Raw genomic sequence first — 18,665 nt, 5'->3', positions numbered from 1 at the left:
CCAACTCGGAAAAGGAACTTAATAATAGTTTTATAAACTGTGATAGCTTCATCTCCAAGAAATTAAATTATTGTTGAATACCTAACTGATAGAAGATATATTTGTTGACAGGAAGATGCTAACAAGGTAAGCAGCAAGCGCGTGCAGTCTTCGTGTTCAGAGTTTGGATCGGGAAACATCAACCCTGCAAGCGTGAGTCCTGGCCCGAGATCATCAATTGTCGTGACTTCACCGGACATGGAGTCCGTGCAGGAAGCAGAGTCCAGCAACTCTCCTCCTGTTGCTGTCACCGCTACAACTAGTGGCGAGCTGGTGGTTCCTCCTGTAGTTGTCAACAAACAGATCCCCAGCGTCACCCCGAACACCAGTGAGTACGACAGTTCATCCTCTAAAGTCTACCTTGATTACTGTATTTGTGCGTGTTTAGTCATAGTCAGACAAGACCTGTGTTAAGTGGAGTCATGTGCGGTAGATGATTGCTGGTCAAATTGTAGCACAAAGGGTATAAATATACCATTTGTCCTGCTCTTGCCAGGTTGAGTGGCTCAGTCATCTGAGGCGCTAGCCTTCTGACTCCAACTTGGCAGATTCGATCCTGGCTCAGTCCAGTGGTATTTGAAGGTGCTCAAATATGTCAGCCCCTCATGTCGGTAGATTTACTGGCACGTAAAAGAACTCCTGCGGGATTAAATTCTGGCACCGCGGCGTCTCTGAAAGACATTAAAATGTAGTGCTTGGGACGTAAAAACAATAACGTTATTAATGTTCTGCTCTTCTGTATGGCTCTGAATGGTGCACCAGGAAAGCATCTTCAACGAGTGCATGTCACGAAGATGTGTACAGTATGCTGCAGTGGTCTGCTGGTGTCACATCAAAGGATTATTTGCAAAATAAACACCTGTGAGAGGAACATTTAAGATCACTTCTATCAGCAAGGAGCTTCAAGAGAAGCAATTTTGTTGGTATGGTCATGTAATGAGATGAGATGAATCGCACTTCCCTTGGAATCGTGCAGAGAAAGATGAAGGCCGAAGGCAACGTGGAGAAGATCTACTGAAAGAAGGGTTACCAGAAGATATGGTTGTGGAAAGGAAACTATACAGTTAGAGGACTGGACATGTCGAACCCAAGTAAATCTAGGAGTACCTAATTGAAAGGTGTAGATATGGTCAGGAAAGAAAGATTAAGGTTACAAGGATGCTTGTGAATTAGAAAGGACAATCCAATAAACAGGGTGTCCAGCTCTTTGGCTGAATGGTCTGCACAGTGATCTTCAGTTCAGAGGGCCCAGGGTTCAGTTCCCAGACAAGTCAGGAATTTTAACTGCATATGTTTAATTCCTCTGGCTTGGGGACTGGGTCTTTGTGTTTTTATCTTAAGACACATTCATTTACATAAAACACATCACACTATCAACCACTACAGAAATGCACAGTAATGAACACATCCCTCAACACTGCATTGACGTCAGAAAATGCATCAGACAGCAAAACTGCACTTAATCCATTCCTACTACTGACCCCAAGTAAATTGGATAAGGCCAAGAAGATGAAGAAGAAGCCAATCAACATTATGAATTCATTAGCTTGTAATTTAGCTTGAGTGTCTAATAACATTTAAAATTGTGTCTTGATATCATTGATCCTATTCATATTCATAGGCCACAGTCAATTGCTTCCATTTTGTTACCCAATGTCATTTACCATTTATCATTTCATCTTCATTAGTTCCTCAACTGAGCATCATGAAGGGCATCTGGCCTGAAAAACACTCCAACATAGATCATCTCTCCTCATCCCCGATCCTGTATCAATAACTGGGGCCAAGGACTAGACACACACATCATTGATCCAATAGACATCATATTAGTAAACACACCCCCGATTTCTTCTCAGGATTGCGATGTGATGTGTTTCTAAATTAAAAATTATTATATAGACTATAGATTTTGTAGATCTGTGGTGCACATGGGTATTTTTGCTATACATATCCATATCATGTGTACTATATTTGGATTTATTGTTATATTTAGATGTGTCTTTTACTTCATATTGTTTATTATTGTTTATGTAAAAGTATATATAAAGTAAAAAAATGTATATAACTTCTGTTATGTTTTTTATGAATTTTCTGGATTTTCGGTCATCCATATCGCATCTGTTTAAGCTGGTTAAACAAGGTTCTAGAGTATTTTGACTTCTGGTTTCCCTTGTCTTTAAGAAACTTGTTTGGACTGCTCGCCTGCAAACCATTCTGTTGCTATGCATTGTTATATGAAAATTAGTATGGGGTACCTTTTGAAACCTGTGACCTTTGTGTTCACAGTTAGCAACGAATTGGTTGCTGAACCTCTGGAGAAACTCATGGAGAATAAGGTGGTAAAGGAAAAGAAATTGGAGCTGGAGAAGAAGTTGGAATCTCTTCGCAAGAAGCATGATAAAGAGAAAAGCAGAGTTCAGATGAGCAAAGGTTCCCAGGATGAAAAGTCGAGGTCCAAGTTCTATATGAGTAGCCACAAGCTAGTCAAGAGGTTATCCAGTAAAAACATGTAAGTATTAGCAAATTACGCCAATCTTCTTTGTACCTTCTCGGAAGTATTTATAAATGAAACGGATTTATGTTGCAGCGAACTGCCCTTGTCTGTGCCTCCAAACGAAACATCGGAGTGCTCAGAATGTGAAGGCGATGCTGTCAAACATGGATTACCTCGCAGTCAGTCAGAGCGTTTATTGGCTGTTTGCAAAGAGCATGTGACCCAAGAGAGAGAGCTGCAGGAAAAATACCACGAGATGGTAAGTGAGATGCTCCACTAGTATGATCTGTGTAAACCACTCACTGTGAACTTACTGAAGTAAAGTGGGATGGTCTTTTTTTTTTTTTTGCTGCATTTCTTTGATATGAGGTTGATAGGTTTACTTAATGCAGAATGGGATTTGGTTCCCATGCAAGAAGTCGTCAGATAGTATTTTACATGACTAATTAAATAGTGAAAAAGAACTAAGAAGTGACTTGTCAAGTCGTATATTGTTGTTGTGCCTAGAAAAACCACTGTGATATTATTTCAGCTTAGAACTCGGACCAGAAAGATTGTGTCATCTAAAATTCAGTACTGTATGAACTATCTCAATAAATTTTCATTCTAAGTTCTAAGTGATTCATGTGCTGCGGATCAGTATACCGTATTTCACGGCATAATCGTCGCACTTTTTATACCAAAATTTTCGAAAAAAATTGTAGGGTGCGACCATTATACGATGAATATTTAATACCAGTATTTGTATTACTCAAAAAATGTATTTATAACTAAATTGTATTTGATACAAATTTAAGATGCACGTAATACTCGCGTTTATACATCAAAATAATTAAAGTAGTCTAAAACAAAATTCATAATTTTTCGCAACAATTCGGCGAACGTTTTTCCAACCTGAAAATAAAATGAACGTATTAAGTTAATTTGTCATTAATTTGACTATTAAAGTTAAAATATTACACTTGCAAAAAATTATCGCTTTGTTGTGAAATGCGGACTTACCGGTACGCAATTTATTCCAAATCTTCGGTGTCGCTATCGCAGGTTTCGCTATCTGATGCGCCGTCCTCGCCTCTGTTAATACCAGTATCAGATTCTTCGTCTCCCTGCCACACTGCGTCATCTTCGGAACCGTCTAGTGCATTCGAAATCCCAGTCCTTTTGGAGCTCTTGGAGACTAGTTCAGGTGGTATAAGATCCCAACTCTTCTTCACCCACGAGCATAACAAGTCCAAGGGTGGACGCCTGATATTTACGGCGGGCGTCAATTGCTGATCGCCGCTCATCATCCACTCGTTGTAAAATCGACGTAAGTGGTCTTTAAAGGGTTTATTAACACATACGTCTAGTGGCTGCAAAGCAGATGTTAGGCCACCAGGAATGACTATCTGTCGTGTCTTATTTGTAGTGAGAATTTGCTTCACTTCGTTCACGAGGTGACCTCGGAAACTATCTAAAACAAGCAGAGCTGGTTGTTTAACCCAGTCCAGCATGAGTTCTACGTCCATCCAACCCTTTGGTTGCACTCGTACATGAATTCCACAGGGAAACTGTATATTCTTAGGCATCGTTTTCCTCTTGAAAATGATGTAAGGCGGCAACTTTCTCCCGTCAGCTGTAATGGCTAGCATTGCCGTGCATCGCAACTTCTCACTACCGCTGGTTTTCATTAATACACTCCGTGATCCTTTTAGTGCAATAGTGCTGTTGCGAGGCATATCAAAAAAGATTGGAGTCTGATCGGCATTACCGATTTGAGAAAGCAAGTACGAAGTTTCCTTGCGCAAACGTATGACAAATCGGTGAAAATTTACAATCTTGTCCGTGTAATCAGCAGGCAACTTTTGGCTTAGTGTTGTTCTCCTTCGCACTGACAGATTGGGTCGTCGCATGAACCCCTTAATCCACCCACGAGTCCCTTAAACTGAGTTACCGGTATGTTGTGTTTGCGCGCTACCTCCTGTCCCTTAATTTGTAACATTTCATATGATACACTGCAGCCATTGTTACGTATTTCACTGACGTACCTAAACACTCCTTCGTCAATTATAGGAAACTTCCCTGTTTTAGGACCTCTAAACGCGCATCTAGAAGGGTTTGTGCTTTTTAGCTTGTTTTTTTACTTTCCGCCAGTCACGCACCAACTTTTCACTCACAGAAAATTTTCTTTCTGCAGCTCTGTTCCCGCGCTGTTCAGCGAAGGCAATTACGCTTAGCTTGAAGCCCGCAGAATAGTTTCTATATTTACCCATAATCGCTTATAAATGCTTCACACGTTAATGTTTTGCGATATAAATGACTCTGTAATTGTTCACTATTAAAACAAATTATTTCTGCAAACACCCAAAACACAAATTAAAAACTTAAATTCTCATGCACACATGTCTACAGTAATCACGTAAATCTGAAACAAATAAATGCATCTGTGATCTGTCCATTCCAGAGCAGCCAATACTGTTAGGCAGCAAGGAAGCATGCAACAATTTATCAGTTTAGCTCGTTGGTTGCGACACACTACTGCGCTTGCTCAAAGTTCGCAAACCGGAGCTCTAGCTAGCGCGGTGTAGATCTACTGTATAGTTGACTGTATTCCGAGACGTCAGTAACAAACATTCATTTTTTTCAATTTATTTTAAACATACGGTAATTAGGTTAATATTTCTTCCCAGTTATTGATGATTTTACATTACTGACGAGTTTATAAAATAAAACTTTAATAGCATTGGATAATAATTATCTTGACTGCTTGGATGAAAGTTTTCATCCCATGCCCGGACACTTATGACGTAGTAGTAAGATAAGAGTCTAGCTATGACAACTGAGACATCGTAAATAATTCGGCTGAATAATTCCGTGGAAATCTGCGTTATCGTCTTGGATTTCACTTCGTGCGCAATAACACAGGAGCCGGCCCCATGGTGTAGGGGTAGCGTGCTTGCCTCTTACACGGAAGCCTCGGGTTCAATTCACGGCCGGGTCAGGGAATTTTACCTGTATCTGAGGGCTGGTTCGAGGTCCATTCAACCTACCTAGCCGGTATTTCCTGGCGACGTTGCCGATAAGCGATAACTTACAGCCTTACGTATTTCAAATGGGAACTCAAATGTAGGTAGTGAATAAATAGTACACTGTCTCGCGACCACGTTGTCAAACTGCCGATAGCCTACCGGTAAGCATAATAATTATGTAGGTGTTGAATAAATAGTACACTGTCTCGCGACTACGTTGTCAAACTGCCGATAGTCTACCGGTAAGCCATGCGTCGTACATATACCGGTATTATTTATTTATACGTTGTGCAACATGTCGCAAACGTGACTGTGTTGCCAAATTGCCCATAAACCATACACGTATTTAAATTGCGCATTCATGTGCAACTTACGTTGCAGTTCCATTTACCTTTTAACCAGATTAGTGAACAAAATTTGGACGTGCGACGATTATGTAATTAAAGATTTAAAGTCCGATTTTTGTATTGAAAATAAAGGATGCGACGATTACGCGGTGGCGACGATTATGCCGTGAAATATGGTAGTATTTCTCCCCTCAACATTCTCACATAACAGTATTTTGAAGCGCAGCGACAATGTAGAAAGGTGTCGTTTATAAGTTTATTTCCGTATTGATAGATATTACTTTACAAAAACAATATAAATATAAGTCACCACCTTATCAATACAAAATTTATTCACATTCAGCTAGTAAATATGGTCAAGACTGGTTTCGACCCCTAGGGGGTCATCTTCAGTTGACATGCATAAAAGATATATTTTACAAAAACATCACATATAATGATTAAAACTTAAATTAAGTCCAACTGATCATAAATGTTGGTATGTATGTCTTGGTACATTTGAGCTATTGTATGTGTCAATCCTAAGTTTCCCAGCATACAGTGTCAAGGTAAGTAGTTAACTAATATACATCATCCATGAAATTACGTGTTATTTTTCATGTTATCACTATCTAATTTGGGTTGTACAATGTGAAATGAGATATACATACATTTGTGTAAATTAATAGTAGTAAGTTCAGTAATATACATTAAAAATTGGTTCTTAAATTACATTAATTGATTATTGATCAGTCATATGAAAATGTAGAATTATTGGTTTGGACAATTGTGATTAAAATATTAGTATGCAATACCTTGTTGGCATATATCTTAAATACTAAAATATCAGTTTATAAAGCCTATTATTGTTATTTTATGTCTTGGAATAGGGTTGAACTTTCAGAAAACTATTTGTTTTGTTGAGCATAGGCATTGGATAATCTTGTTAAATTGGACACATAACTAAAACAGTGGTATATATATACCTTGTTGAAAATACATTGCATTAACATTATTAATATGTGGTGCTATATATACATTGTTTAGGGTAAAATGGGGTCAACAAAGTTTTCACAACAGTATTTGATTAGTTATGATGTTCCGATATAATGGGTCCATAAAAATATATAACTATATACATAATTGCGGTTAGATAAGTATTTATATAATCTGCTTGCAATTTAGGTAATATTTGGTTGTAATGTCTGTAATGTTGGCTGCTAGTTAGTTTATATTTTCTCGCATCTGGTTAAGTTTCGGAAAGGCTATTATAATGTAAATTTATAGCGAAGTTATCATTTCTCATTTATTAGATCCCCCTGGTTTTTTGAGATAAAGAAATTGAAAAAAAAGCTTGAATATAAGACCCCCCCAATGTAATTTGTCAGAGAAGAACAATGATTGCGCTTCAAAGCGGGTACAGGATGATGACTCTTTTTATTTGCTAGTGGCTTTAGTCGCACCGACACAGATAGGTCTTATGGCGATGATGGGATAGGAAAGGCCTCGGAGTTGGAAGGAAGCGGCCGTAGCCTTAATTAAGGTACATCCCCAGCATTTGCCTGGTGTGAAAATGGGAAACCACGGAAAACCATCTTCAGGGCTGCCAACAGTGGGTTTCGAACCAACTATCTCCCGATTACTGGATACTGAATGAAAATTCTAAGTTCCCAAGGAGGGAATTAGATATTTTTCCACCAATAGAGCATGTCAAATAACATATCAGATGTAACGGCAATAATTCCATACTTTCAACTCTGTCTGTCCATTTCTGCCTTCGAGATAAGTCTAAGCTGGTCAAAAGTTCTGTAGCTATCTCTTCGTCGCTACTTTGCTGGAATTGTTGGTACAGTGTTTCACTTTCATCACTCCATCCTGGAATATATTCTTTTCGATATCCTCTTGGCATACACTTTTTAGCTGTTGTAGTTACTGCACCGATGAACTGATGGTAGTTCTTATGAGATGGAGGGATCCAGCGAATGCACTTATCCAGTTCCCTTGAAAACTTTGCCCAGTCAGCTTTCTGGAAGTTCCATCGAGCATGTGGAGTTGATCGTATGACAGGGACCGTGCAACCAGTTTGTATTATTACAGGTCTGTGCTGGCTGTGGGGGAAGGCATCTATCACTTTTCTTGTGGCATTGATCGAGAAACCTCTTTCATTGCAGGTAACAAACCATAAGTCAGGATTAGAATCCTTGCCCCAAGCTGTTGACCTGAAAGTACCTTGATCTTTGGCATTGAACACTAGATGAAGATTGTTCACTTCAGCCCATTCTGCAAGCATATTTCCATTTTCATCATTGTCAGAGTATTTCCAAAATTCATGGTGACTATTGAAATCCCCTATATAAATTGCAGGATGTTCTGCAGTTTGTAAGACAAAATCGGGCCAGGGTGTCTTAGATGGCTTATAAATATTTGTTATAGTGATATCATGCACTTGTATGACAACCGTATGTATATCTTCCTTCTCATTAACAGAAATTAGTGAAGCCTCGTTTAGGTTGCTCCGAACATACGTAGCAATACCATATACCTCGTGATAAGTTGCACCAAGAGCAGTATATCCAGGAATTCGACCTCTGCTTCGGAATGCTTCTTCGTTGGAAACGTGAGTTTCCTGAATGGCGACAATGTCGATGTTATTGTCCAACAGGAATTTTGACAGATAGTCACACTTTGCCTTGTTAATGCTCTCGACATTCAGTTGTAGGAGTCTGATAGATGGACCAATGTTTCTCGTTAATGAGTTCTGAGAAGAACTGTTTCTATTAATTCGTCGAAAATATGTCATTGCCAGGAGATCCTGTGGATAGTCTGGCTGCCTGTTTTCGCTGCTGCTCAGTTAGCACCACCCACGAGGTACGTGTAGGGCAATTAGAGGTTAAACCTATGGATGTGAGCAACGCTACCTCCCATAAGTAATGTGTGACTGGAAGAGACCAAAATATACCATCCTTAGTTAGTCACTGCTGACTAAATCCCTCAATTTCCATATCAAATAGGACACTCGTGATATTTTTTTTACAAACATGATCAATGTGTGTTTCCCAGTTCAGTTTGGCATCAATATGAAAATCCAAAAGTTTGACTGACTGACTTTCAATATCTTTGGATAATCCTAGTGTGAGAAATTGAGTTTTATCCTGATTGCACAACAGCCTATTGGATAAAAAAAAACCAATGCACTGCAGTTGCAAGAGCTTCCTGCAACATCTGATGCAAACCTGAGATGCTCTGGTGTTTTGTAATTAACATTGTATCGTCCACATAGGATATAAGAGCATGAGCTGTGACGTTTTGCGGTAAATCATTGATTGCCAGAAGAATAAAAATGGACCAAGCACAGAGCCTGGTGGCACACCAGTTGTAACTTTCTTCAAAGTGGAATACCTATTTTTAATTCAGACAAACTGATACCTGTTATTTAAGTATGAATTAATTATGTTCAGTGAGGGATACTCGACACCATACATCTCATGCTTTGCAAGTAAAATTTCATGATTAATACAATCAAAAGCTTTACTTAGATCACATAACACCAAAGAGGTGGCCTGCTTGTTTTCGGAAGTTGTTACTATCTGATTAACAATTTCAAGAACAGCAGTAGTAGTACATTTACCTTGTCGAAACCCAAACTAACTGTCAGATAGGAGATTGTAAGTTTCAAAATAGTTGCTAAGTTGATTGTTCAAAAGTGATTCAAATATTATAGAAATTATTGAAGCAATTGAGACTGCACGATAGTTCTGAAGAAATTGTTTGTCCCCACTTTTAAATACTGGAATAACTTTACAAATTTTAAGTAAATCAGGAAAAACTCCAAACTCCAAACACTTATTAAAAATAAAACCAAAAGTTCAGAAATCAAATGTATTATTCTTTTGATGATGTAATTAGATAACCAATAACAATCCATATTCTTAGAGTTTGGTCATTTTAAGCTAACTTTAATTACTTTGTCAGATGTGATTTCAACCCAGTGGAAAGTGTTTCGGCAGGGGGGGGTTGATTGTGAAGAAAATCACTCTCAGCTGTACCTGTTGCCTTAATTTGATCTCCGATTTTTTTTACAGAGTTTAAGAAATAATTATTCAGTTCTTCAGGATCGAAAAATGTCTTGAGTACGAGTAGGGATGTTTTCTTGTTCTATAACATCCCATGCCGCCTTGCATTTGTTGGGTGCATTCTCAATATATTTTTCACAAGCTAAAGTTTTGGTATGGATAAGTTTTCTGTTATATAACTTTATACAATTAAGATAAGCCTTATACATGCCATTCTGCTAGGTTCCTCCTTGACAAGAATTTTTATAAAATCTGTACAGCAAAAGCATTCTTTCTCTATACTGAGTCAATTCTTCAGTATACCGGTTCAACTTCTTGCTCTTAAGTTTACCATTACCACTCATTTTTATCAGTGGTGAACATAAATGCCACAGTTCAACCAATTTATCTCAAAAGTTTCCAGATACAGTTTCAATACCATTTTCTCCCATTTGAAATTCAAATACAAAGCCCCAGTTAATTTGTTTCAGATTTTCAATAAATATATGTTAATATAATCATCACCCTGACTTTTTAGAACAGGTTCGTCATTGTAAATCATGTCAGGCTGGTTAAGATATATAATGATATAAGCAAGGGGTCATGATCTGCAAAACCCCCACCAACAAGTCTAAATTTATACAAATCTCTCAAAAAATTTACAGTAAGATTATCCAAGCATGCATTATTATGTGTAGGTAGCTTGTTTGTGCAAGCTAAATTTAGAGTTCTTAGTAAATTAAGAAAATTTCTAGAAATCTGTCCAACTGAATATGCCATCTGTACAGTATGTTAAAATCCCTACATACATCAAATTTGGCCTTATACTTCAAAAGTTTTTCCATTGCTAATTCAAAATTCTTAAGAAACACATAAGCATCAGCATTTGGAGATCCATACAAACTAACAATTATCAAATTCTGATCAACCATCTTCACACAACTAAATTCTCCCTCTAATTCCACACAATATTGACTTAAATCAATCTTTACAAATTTAAAATACTCTCTTAACGAAAATCCCAGTTCCCCCATTTTTTTTTTTTTACTCCCACAAAATATATCTGCAACTGTACAGTATATCCACAGGGCACAAAATATTCTACTTGATTTTCAGAAAGCCAATTCTCCGATACACAAATCACATCAACTTTCTTGGTTTGGCAAAAGTGTTCTAATTCTAACAACTTATTTCTAATGCATTGGATATTCACTTGCAATAAATTGAGATGTTTACCCTTGCTATGCTTCTTTTGGATCCCATTTACCTCTCGGCAACTACTTTTTGACTTTGTAGATTTTTGGAGATTTCTGATCTGATGTTTGACTACTTACTAAACTATCTTTGATAATGGTTTTATTTGGTGACCGATCTGATTCGGTCACAGATGCTAGTTTTGGTTTATATGGCCTATTAAAATTCACAACATTTTCAAGTTGACTGAGCCAGCTTGAAGAACAGCTGTCTCTTTCTACTAGTTTTCCTGGTGGGTACATTATAACCTAAGGGAGTTGCATTTTTCAAAGTACATATCTTATGATTAATAAAATCGAGAACAATATTAGCAATCTTTCGTTTACCTGAATTGTTTAGATAGAGGCCATGTTTTGTGTAAAAGTGTCTCTCGAAACTGCTGCATTCAATTCATTCAATTCTATTAACCTGAGTATTACAAAAAATGTTTACAAATTTTAACAATATCTGTATTGACTTTGTCCACTTCAATGTTCACACACGAGTCTCTACTCAAATCATGCCTGTATAGAGAACAATAGCTGCAGTCGCTTAAGTGCGTCCAGTATCCAGTAAACAGATCAGATGTATGCTCTATTAACCAGCGTTTCGTCTTAGGTCTGACACTAGACTCATCCGAGTGGGATGTGTCAGACCCTACCCACTGACGCTGGGGTGTATGCAGGTGAACTTATCAGAAGTCCTATATAAGAGGCACAGTCTGATAATTGCATACGGGAGATAAAACTCCACAATGGAATTATTGCCGTTACATCTGATATGTTATTTGACATGCTCTATTGGTGGAAAAATATCTAATTCCCTCCTTGGGAACTTAGAATTTTCATTCAGTATCCAGTAATCGGGAGATAGTTGGTTTGAAACCCACTGTTGGCAGCCCTGAAGATGGTTTTCCGTGGTTTCCCATTCCTAGGCCTTTCCTATCCCATCGTTGCCATAAGACATATCTGTGTCGGTGCGACGTGAAGCAAATAGCAACAAAAAAAATAAATCATGCCTGTGGGGCACGTTCAGTACAAAGACGTTAGTGTGAGTCAGCTTCCCTAGTGTATATTTAAGTTGTGACCTTACATTTCTTAACGACAAAACACAGACATACTGCACGACTCTGATGCATGTTTTCACTGTGGGGGTCAGACGGATGAAACTATTCACAAATTTGTATGATGTCATCGTAACCAGGCGAGTTGGTCGTGCGGTTAGAGGCGCGTGGTTGTGAGCTTGCATCCGGGAGATAGTGGGTTCGAATCCCACTATCAGCAGCCCTGAAGATGGTTTTCCGTGGTTTCCCATTTTCACACCTGGCAAATGCTGGGGCTGTACCTTAATTAAGGCTACGGCCGCTTCCTTCCAACTCCGAGGCCTTTCCTATCCCATCATCGCCATAAGACCTATCTGTGTCGGTGTGACTAAAGCCACTAGCAAATAAAAAAGTCAATTACTTTAAATATAGGTACCTAATTTTAAATTTTAATTGTAAGTAAAATAAGTTTGTCATACTTTAAATGCAGGTGAATGTTGTTAGGCAGAACAGCAGGATTCATGACCCGAGTCCTGCCATTAAAACAAGACATTTGTTTATTTGTTTATTTATTTACACTGTTTACACCCACATTGGAGCACCAGAATAAAACCTTACACAACAAAGTCTTTAAAGAATAAGTTCAGCTTTTAACACTTGACAAATTTTTCCTTTCCCAAAACGTCTTCATTCTGGATGATGATTTGGCTCGTTCTTCTGCAGATATACAAACAAGACATTTAATAAACAAATAAATAAAATTTAAAAATCATAATTATACTGATTGATATGTGGGTTCTATAGGATTACTTACTGTAGGCTACTTGAAATTAAAGTTGGTTTATGTACCAAATAATATAAACTTGGTAATTTCTAATTGAGCTTAATTTATGGTAAAATCTGCTCTGAGTAGGCGTATAGCAAGTGACATATCTAGATGGTTTTGCAGGTCTTTTCTACAGTAGAGAAATTGATGCGGTCTTCACAGAGTAACCAGTTGAAGATGCTACGAGCACTATTGGAGCGGGAGACTGCCGACGTGATGCGGAAGTTGCAGGCCATGCGACGGGAAGAGGTGAAGCAACTCTCAAAGATCCATAAGGATAAGGATGAGATGGTGCGCATCAAACGTGAGGTGGCAAGCTCTATGGTAGAAAAGGGAGTGCATGAACGTGTACGGCTCACCGAGATCTACGAGAAAAAGAGGGAAGAGCTAGAGAGACAGCATGAGGAGGTGCGGGTCATCTTCGAGGAGGAGAAAAATAAGGTATAGTGTGTTCCCAAAACCTATTTGTAAGTAGTAGTGCTAATTTAAGCATACCTTTCAACTTTTATGATTTGCCCATAACATTTTTCAGAAAATGTTGTACGGTATTTTACATCTGTATGGAAGAACCCTAGTTTTTTTTTTTTTTTTTTTTTTACGAATTTCAATCAAAACTTATATTTTGAAACAACCAAAAATTGTAATACAAGCAGTTCATTGGTGGTGATCATTGCTAGAAGGAAAACTTATTTCAATACAAGGATTTAACTGATGTTTCCTTTTCTTGCACCAGTAGCCTATATTGTACGTTTAAACATAAACTGAAGTTTTTAATCAGTCATTCATTTCAAAAATAAAGTTTGCAGAAGGGAACCATAATTCAGTTTCACAAATGTTAGTATTGAATTATTCAAAATCTTTTGGCCTTTTCAGTCATGAAATTACTAGTGGTCTGTCCCAGTGAGACTGCAGGCTTGTCAGTTATTTATTTTTGCATGAAATATATTAGTGTGAAGCATATGACAGAGTATCTAGCGAAAAGATGTTAGCTATACTGGGGAACTATTATTATTATTATTATTAAAAGCAATCAAAGGCATTCATGTTTACAGTTAATTGGGGTGCAGTGGGAATTGATGGTAGAATGAGTTATTGGTTCAAGGTACTTACATAAATGTTTTGAGTGAACAGTTTCCCATATTGCATGTAAAATTTAATCCAAAATATTTAGGCATGTTATGTAACGCTAGCTAAAGTAACCGTTCTTCATATGGATTCATGAGAAAGAATTAAAACGGTTAAATTAAGGTGGCACACAAGTACATGCTACCTTACAACACACTCTTGTAGACAATATTTATGACCTTCTCATCAGGTACAGAAATATATAGGTTATGCCCACTCGTCACCCAAGAGCATGCTTCATAAAGCTGGCCGTGACTGAAGCAACTAAGCTCTAGATGCAGTCCTACTGCTTTCGGTGTCTGACCGTGTGATTTGTTTATTAACATCACAAAGGCCAATCTGAGAATCTCTTGAAATTGAATAACTAGTCTGATGGTATTAATGTGATGCGTAGTACAGAAGCACACTGTCCTTTGGCACAGCCTATCAAAATAATACCTATAATAATATTGAGCCCGATGGTTTTGACAGCCAGTTTAGTGCCATTATACAATCTGGGTGCAGCCAAATTGCACATCAACACAACTGGTGCACCCACTTTAAGATGGAGTTTGTGGGTTTGAACCCCAGATGTTCCCAACCAGTTTAAAAATTCCATCCAGTAACTAATCCATAATAATAATAAATCATATTATACATCCATCGTTACGTATAGCTTGGAAACTACCACGTTAATGAGACAACTCAAAACTCCAAGCTGCAGAAATGGAAGTTCCTACGCACCATGATACAGAAGACCAGGAAGAAGTTCAGGAACGAAAAAGTCTGAAAGTAGGTCGCAATAGGGGACTCCCTACTGCAGAAAGCAAGACTGAAGTGGTTTTGGCCATGTAAGAAAGATGAATGCAAGCAGGACTGCAAGAAGAGAATATGAAAGAGAAGTAAACGGAAAAAGACCAGTGGGCAGACCCAGAGGAAAATGGACCGAACTGGTGAAGAAAGATGTCGAGGAGAAACCACAAAATTGGGAGAATATTATGAGAGAATAGTAGTTCATGCATAGGTGAAGATGGAGGGGGCTCGTACACCCCACGTGGGCAACAGGAGATGGTCAGCGATGATGATGATGATGATGATGATGATGATGAACTAACTGCCTGCTTGTCGCCCATAATGGTGTCAAGAGAGAGATAGAGGAAGGTAGTAGTACTCTTCCCATGTAACAGCTCCATGATCTTCTTGATGGAGTTTATGTGCTCATTTCTGGAGCAAGTGTTACCCGATCACACAACCAGTTAGATAACAGGTAGTTGTGGCATATGCCAGGAAACACTGAAGAAATGAGGTTATTAGAAGTGACCAGGGTGCCAAAGTTCTAATAGAGTACAATTCTCTGCGGGTTGCTAGCAGATTACAGTAAAACCTTGTTAATTCAAAGTCGTTGGGATGCAAAAATCAAACTTTGAATTAACCTCCACCAAATCGTAATTCAGAAATACCAACCTTTGCCACATCACAAAATATTGTAAGGCCCATTAATATATGCTGACACCTTGATTCATGGTTTAAACGGTTCAAATGCCGTGGAAAAACTGTTTCCAAAATGTATCCAACAAGCTGCATTTATTCAAATAATGCACTTGGATAACTCGGAAGACAACGCTATACACTATATTTCCATGTTAGCAATGCTCTGTGTTGACATGGATTAAGGAACAAAAGTCTAAAGTATGAATATACAGTAAAACCTTGTTAAGACGTTTCTGCAAGGGACAAGGAAAAAGAACGTGTTAAGCGAGAAAACGTACAAATAAAAACTATCCAACAGAGATATGGAAACACTAGATAAGATTTTTTCCGACATGGCATTTTACCTAGTACAGAACTATTTAAAATAGTTTATCAACAATGGCATTTTACGTTGTGTATCCACGGGTACAGTGAAAATTATATCTAATTTTTAACGATGAGAGGCAAGTATTAAAAGGTGTGAAAAAGTACGAGAGAACAAACCTTTTCCGCTGGTGCTTATAAAATAACAAGTGTACTGAAAGGTGTAACAAGCACCAGCCAACACACATGAAAACATGTATACTGGGGCCACTAAAATTTTGGAAGTATTATTACTGATCACACTCTTTCTAAAATGAATGTTAGTAGAAGCTTTTTATTCCGGAGCAGTGGGTTATTAAGCATTATCTTCTGGTCGCACTCTTACACAATGAATTGGAGGTTACACTCGACAATGTGCGACCAGGAAAAATGACTTTGGCCACCATTTTGAAGTCAACATAACTTCGACCAACTTGAGTGATCGAGAGGAAACTCGAAGGTACGAGTTCAACATTCGTGACCTCTGCATGCTTAAAGATGCAGACGCCAGTCAACTTTCTAACGGATTTTAATTTTGTGTTCATTAGTAAGGAATTTCACAACTTTGTCCGTATCCATAACTAGGCTATCACAAGACAGATGTGCACCACGCTAGTCAGTTTCACACGATTATGTTGGTAATCCAGATATAGACTACCATATCACACAACAATATTTGCTACACTTCACTGTACCACTCAATCCAAAAGTATTTTTTAACTTTGAATGGAATGCAAAATACACACAACAAACAGGCTCACAGTTTTTCAGCAATCTCGTTGCTAACTGGAAGCAAAACTGAACATGCCTGCTCCCTGAAGGTGCAACTTATCCTGTGAAATTCAGGAATTCAAGGCTTTTTCCTGTAATCACGCAACTGTGGCGACTATTATCAACAGAGTCGGAAATCGCGTTTCTTTCACGAGGGATGACAAATAACATTTTCAGGGCTAGGACAAATGTGATTGTATGTAGCGTAATGCGAAAATTCGTGATGCAATAAGTGAGTTATTTTTATATAGATGTAATGCGATGAGAATCGGGACTTTGAATTTACGACGTGTTAATGAGGAACGCACTGGTGAGGTTTCACTGTATCTGTTATCATGGCCATTACGTTAAAACCATATAAATAATTAATACAAGGCCTGTTGCTCTGCCTGGTGGCCACGTTCGTTAGGACGTCGGGTAAATATGGTCTGACACCGTTGTTAGTCAGTTCGAGTCCCGTTGGTCGAAAACATTTCACCATCAGAATGTTGGCCGGCAGGGTAGGAGAAGTGGTGGTACAATTTCTAATCACGAGACTGCGTGCCAAAAGCCTGGATTTAATTCCGAACCTCTCCGCAGTTTTCATATGGAGTGATGGTATATGGCACTGTTGATGGTGATTTGTCTGTCGGATGAGGACCTTAAGACTTGAGCAGACCCCTAGGTGTTGTTCAACAGGAATAGGCTATGTGCCGGCACCGGGTATCACCCTTTTCCCTTCGTACTATCATACATCACATCATTCACTTCATCTCATTAACTACTAATGGGTTGACGTCAGGAAGGGCATCCAGCCGTAATAGCTCACTACAAAGATTTATCTCACTTTATACCCGACCCTATAGAGAAATGGGATCAGGGTTGGACATACATACACACACACACACACACACACACACACACACACATTAACACATTATTTTGATGTGAATCTATATTTTTGTAGATGAATAACTTTTCACACGATAGATAAAAAAAATGATCAAAACAGATATATATATATATATATTTTTTTTGTGGTATTGCTTGATGTTGATAGAAAATACTCTTTGTCTCCACAAATTTTACATGAGAGGAAAGCTATACATTTTTTTAATCTAATACTTCTAGAAGCTTCTGGGATGGTTAACACAGAAAAGTTGGGTAGCGAGTAACCTATTTTGTTTTTCACTGTACATTGGCAACTAAGCGAGAAGAAATGGCTTGGTATGCTTTCCTTTTTGATGTTGAACATACTTTTATATAGTTTTTCAGGAAATGTAAAAAATTAAAATGCTAAAAATCAGCCTTAGTGTTAATCCATGAATTGTGACTTTATGCACCCAAGCTTAAGTGAATGCCATCTAAATAGATATGTTTAATATTTATTGAAGGAAACTCATAAAAAATGATCCGGTCCTAAGGAGGCTTCTATTGGGGAAAATCACTGAATTATTTATGTAAGTAATTTCAGTATTCTATTTTTAAAAGTACGGTGAAATTCCTGACAAATAAATGGAAAATCTACAGGATGTTACTTGAAGACACAGAAAGTTGTGTAGGTAAATGAACATTCAATCACCGAAAACTAAGAAGTTGTGTTTGTACAACAACTCTTGTCAGCACTACGTGTGGTTTTAAAGGTAGGTGGAAATTCGGCTTTCCTTGATCAAGGGGATTACGACATTCTAACAATCAACCCAGTGTTCTATGTATGTATGTATGTATGTATGTATGTATGTATGTATGTATGTATGTGTGTGTGTGTGTGTGTGTGTATGTATGTATGTATGTATGAGAGAGGCAAGTTCCCTGCCCACGACTGCAATGTTGTGAGCACACCCAGTGTTTATGCTTATGTGTGGTGCACAGTAATGTTGGTAACCGCTCGCTCTTACTCGGGCGTGAGAATGTTGTGTCGTACGCCTCTTGTACGGTCCTGCCGGCCTCGGCAATGG

At 38.1% G+C, this 18,665-nt stretch overlaps 1 protein-coding gene across 1 annotated transcript in view; it reads left to right on the top strand.

Annotated features, from left to right (window-relative positions):
* Positions 1-18,665, top strand: part of Plc21C (Phospholipase C at 21C) — a 182,382-nt gene that overhangs the window by 152,402 nt on the left and 11,315 nt on the right. The window contains exons 16-19 of the mRNA XM_067153731.2: positions 112-367; positions 2,326-2,548; positions 2,627-2,792; positions 13,144-13,461. Coding sequence (XP_067009832.2) covers positions 112-367; positions 2,326-2,548; positions 2,627-2,792; positions 13,144-13,461 — 963 coding nt within the window. The remainder of the gene's footprint in view (positions 1-111; positions 368-2,325; positions 2,549-2,626; positions 2,793-13,143; positions 13,462-18,665) is intronic.

The sequence above is a fragment of the Anabrus simplex genome, chromosome 9, assembly GCF_040414725.1.
Source record: "Anabrus simplex isolate iqAnaSimp1 chromosome 9, ASM4041472v1, whole genome shotgun sequence".
Classification (NCBI taxonomy): domain Eukaryota; kingdom Metazoa; phylum Arthropoda; class Insecta; order Orthoptera; family Tettigoniidae; genus Anabrus; species Anabrus simplex.
This window is presented reverse-complemented; position numbering and strand designations above follow the sequence as displayed.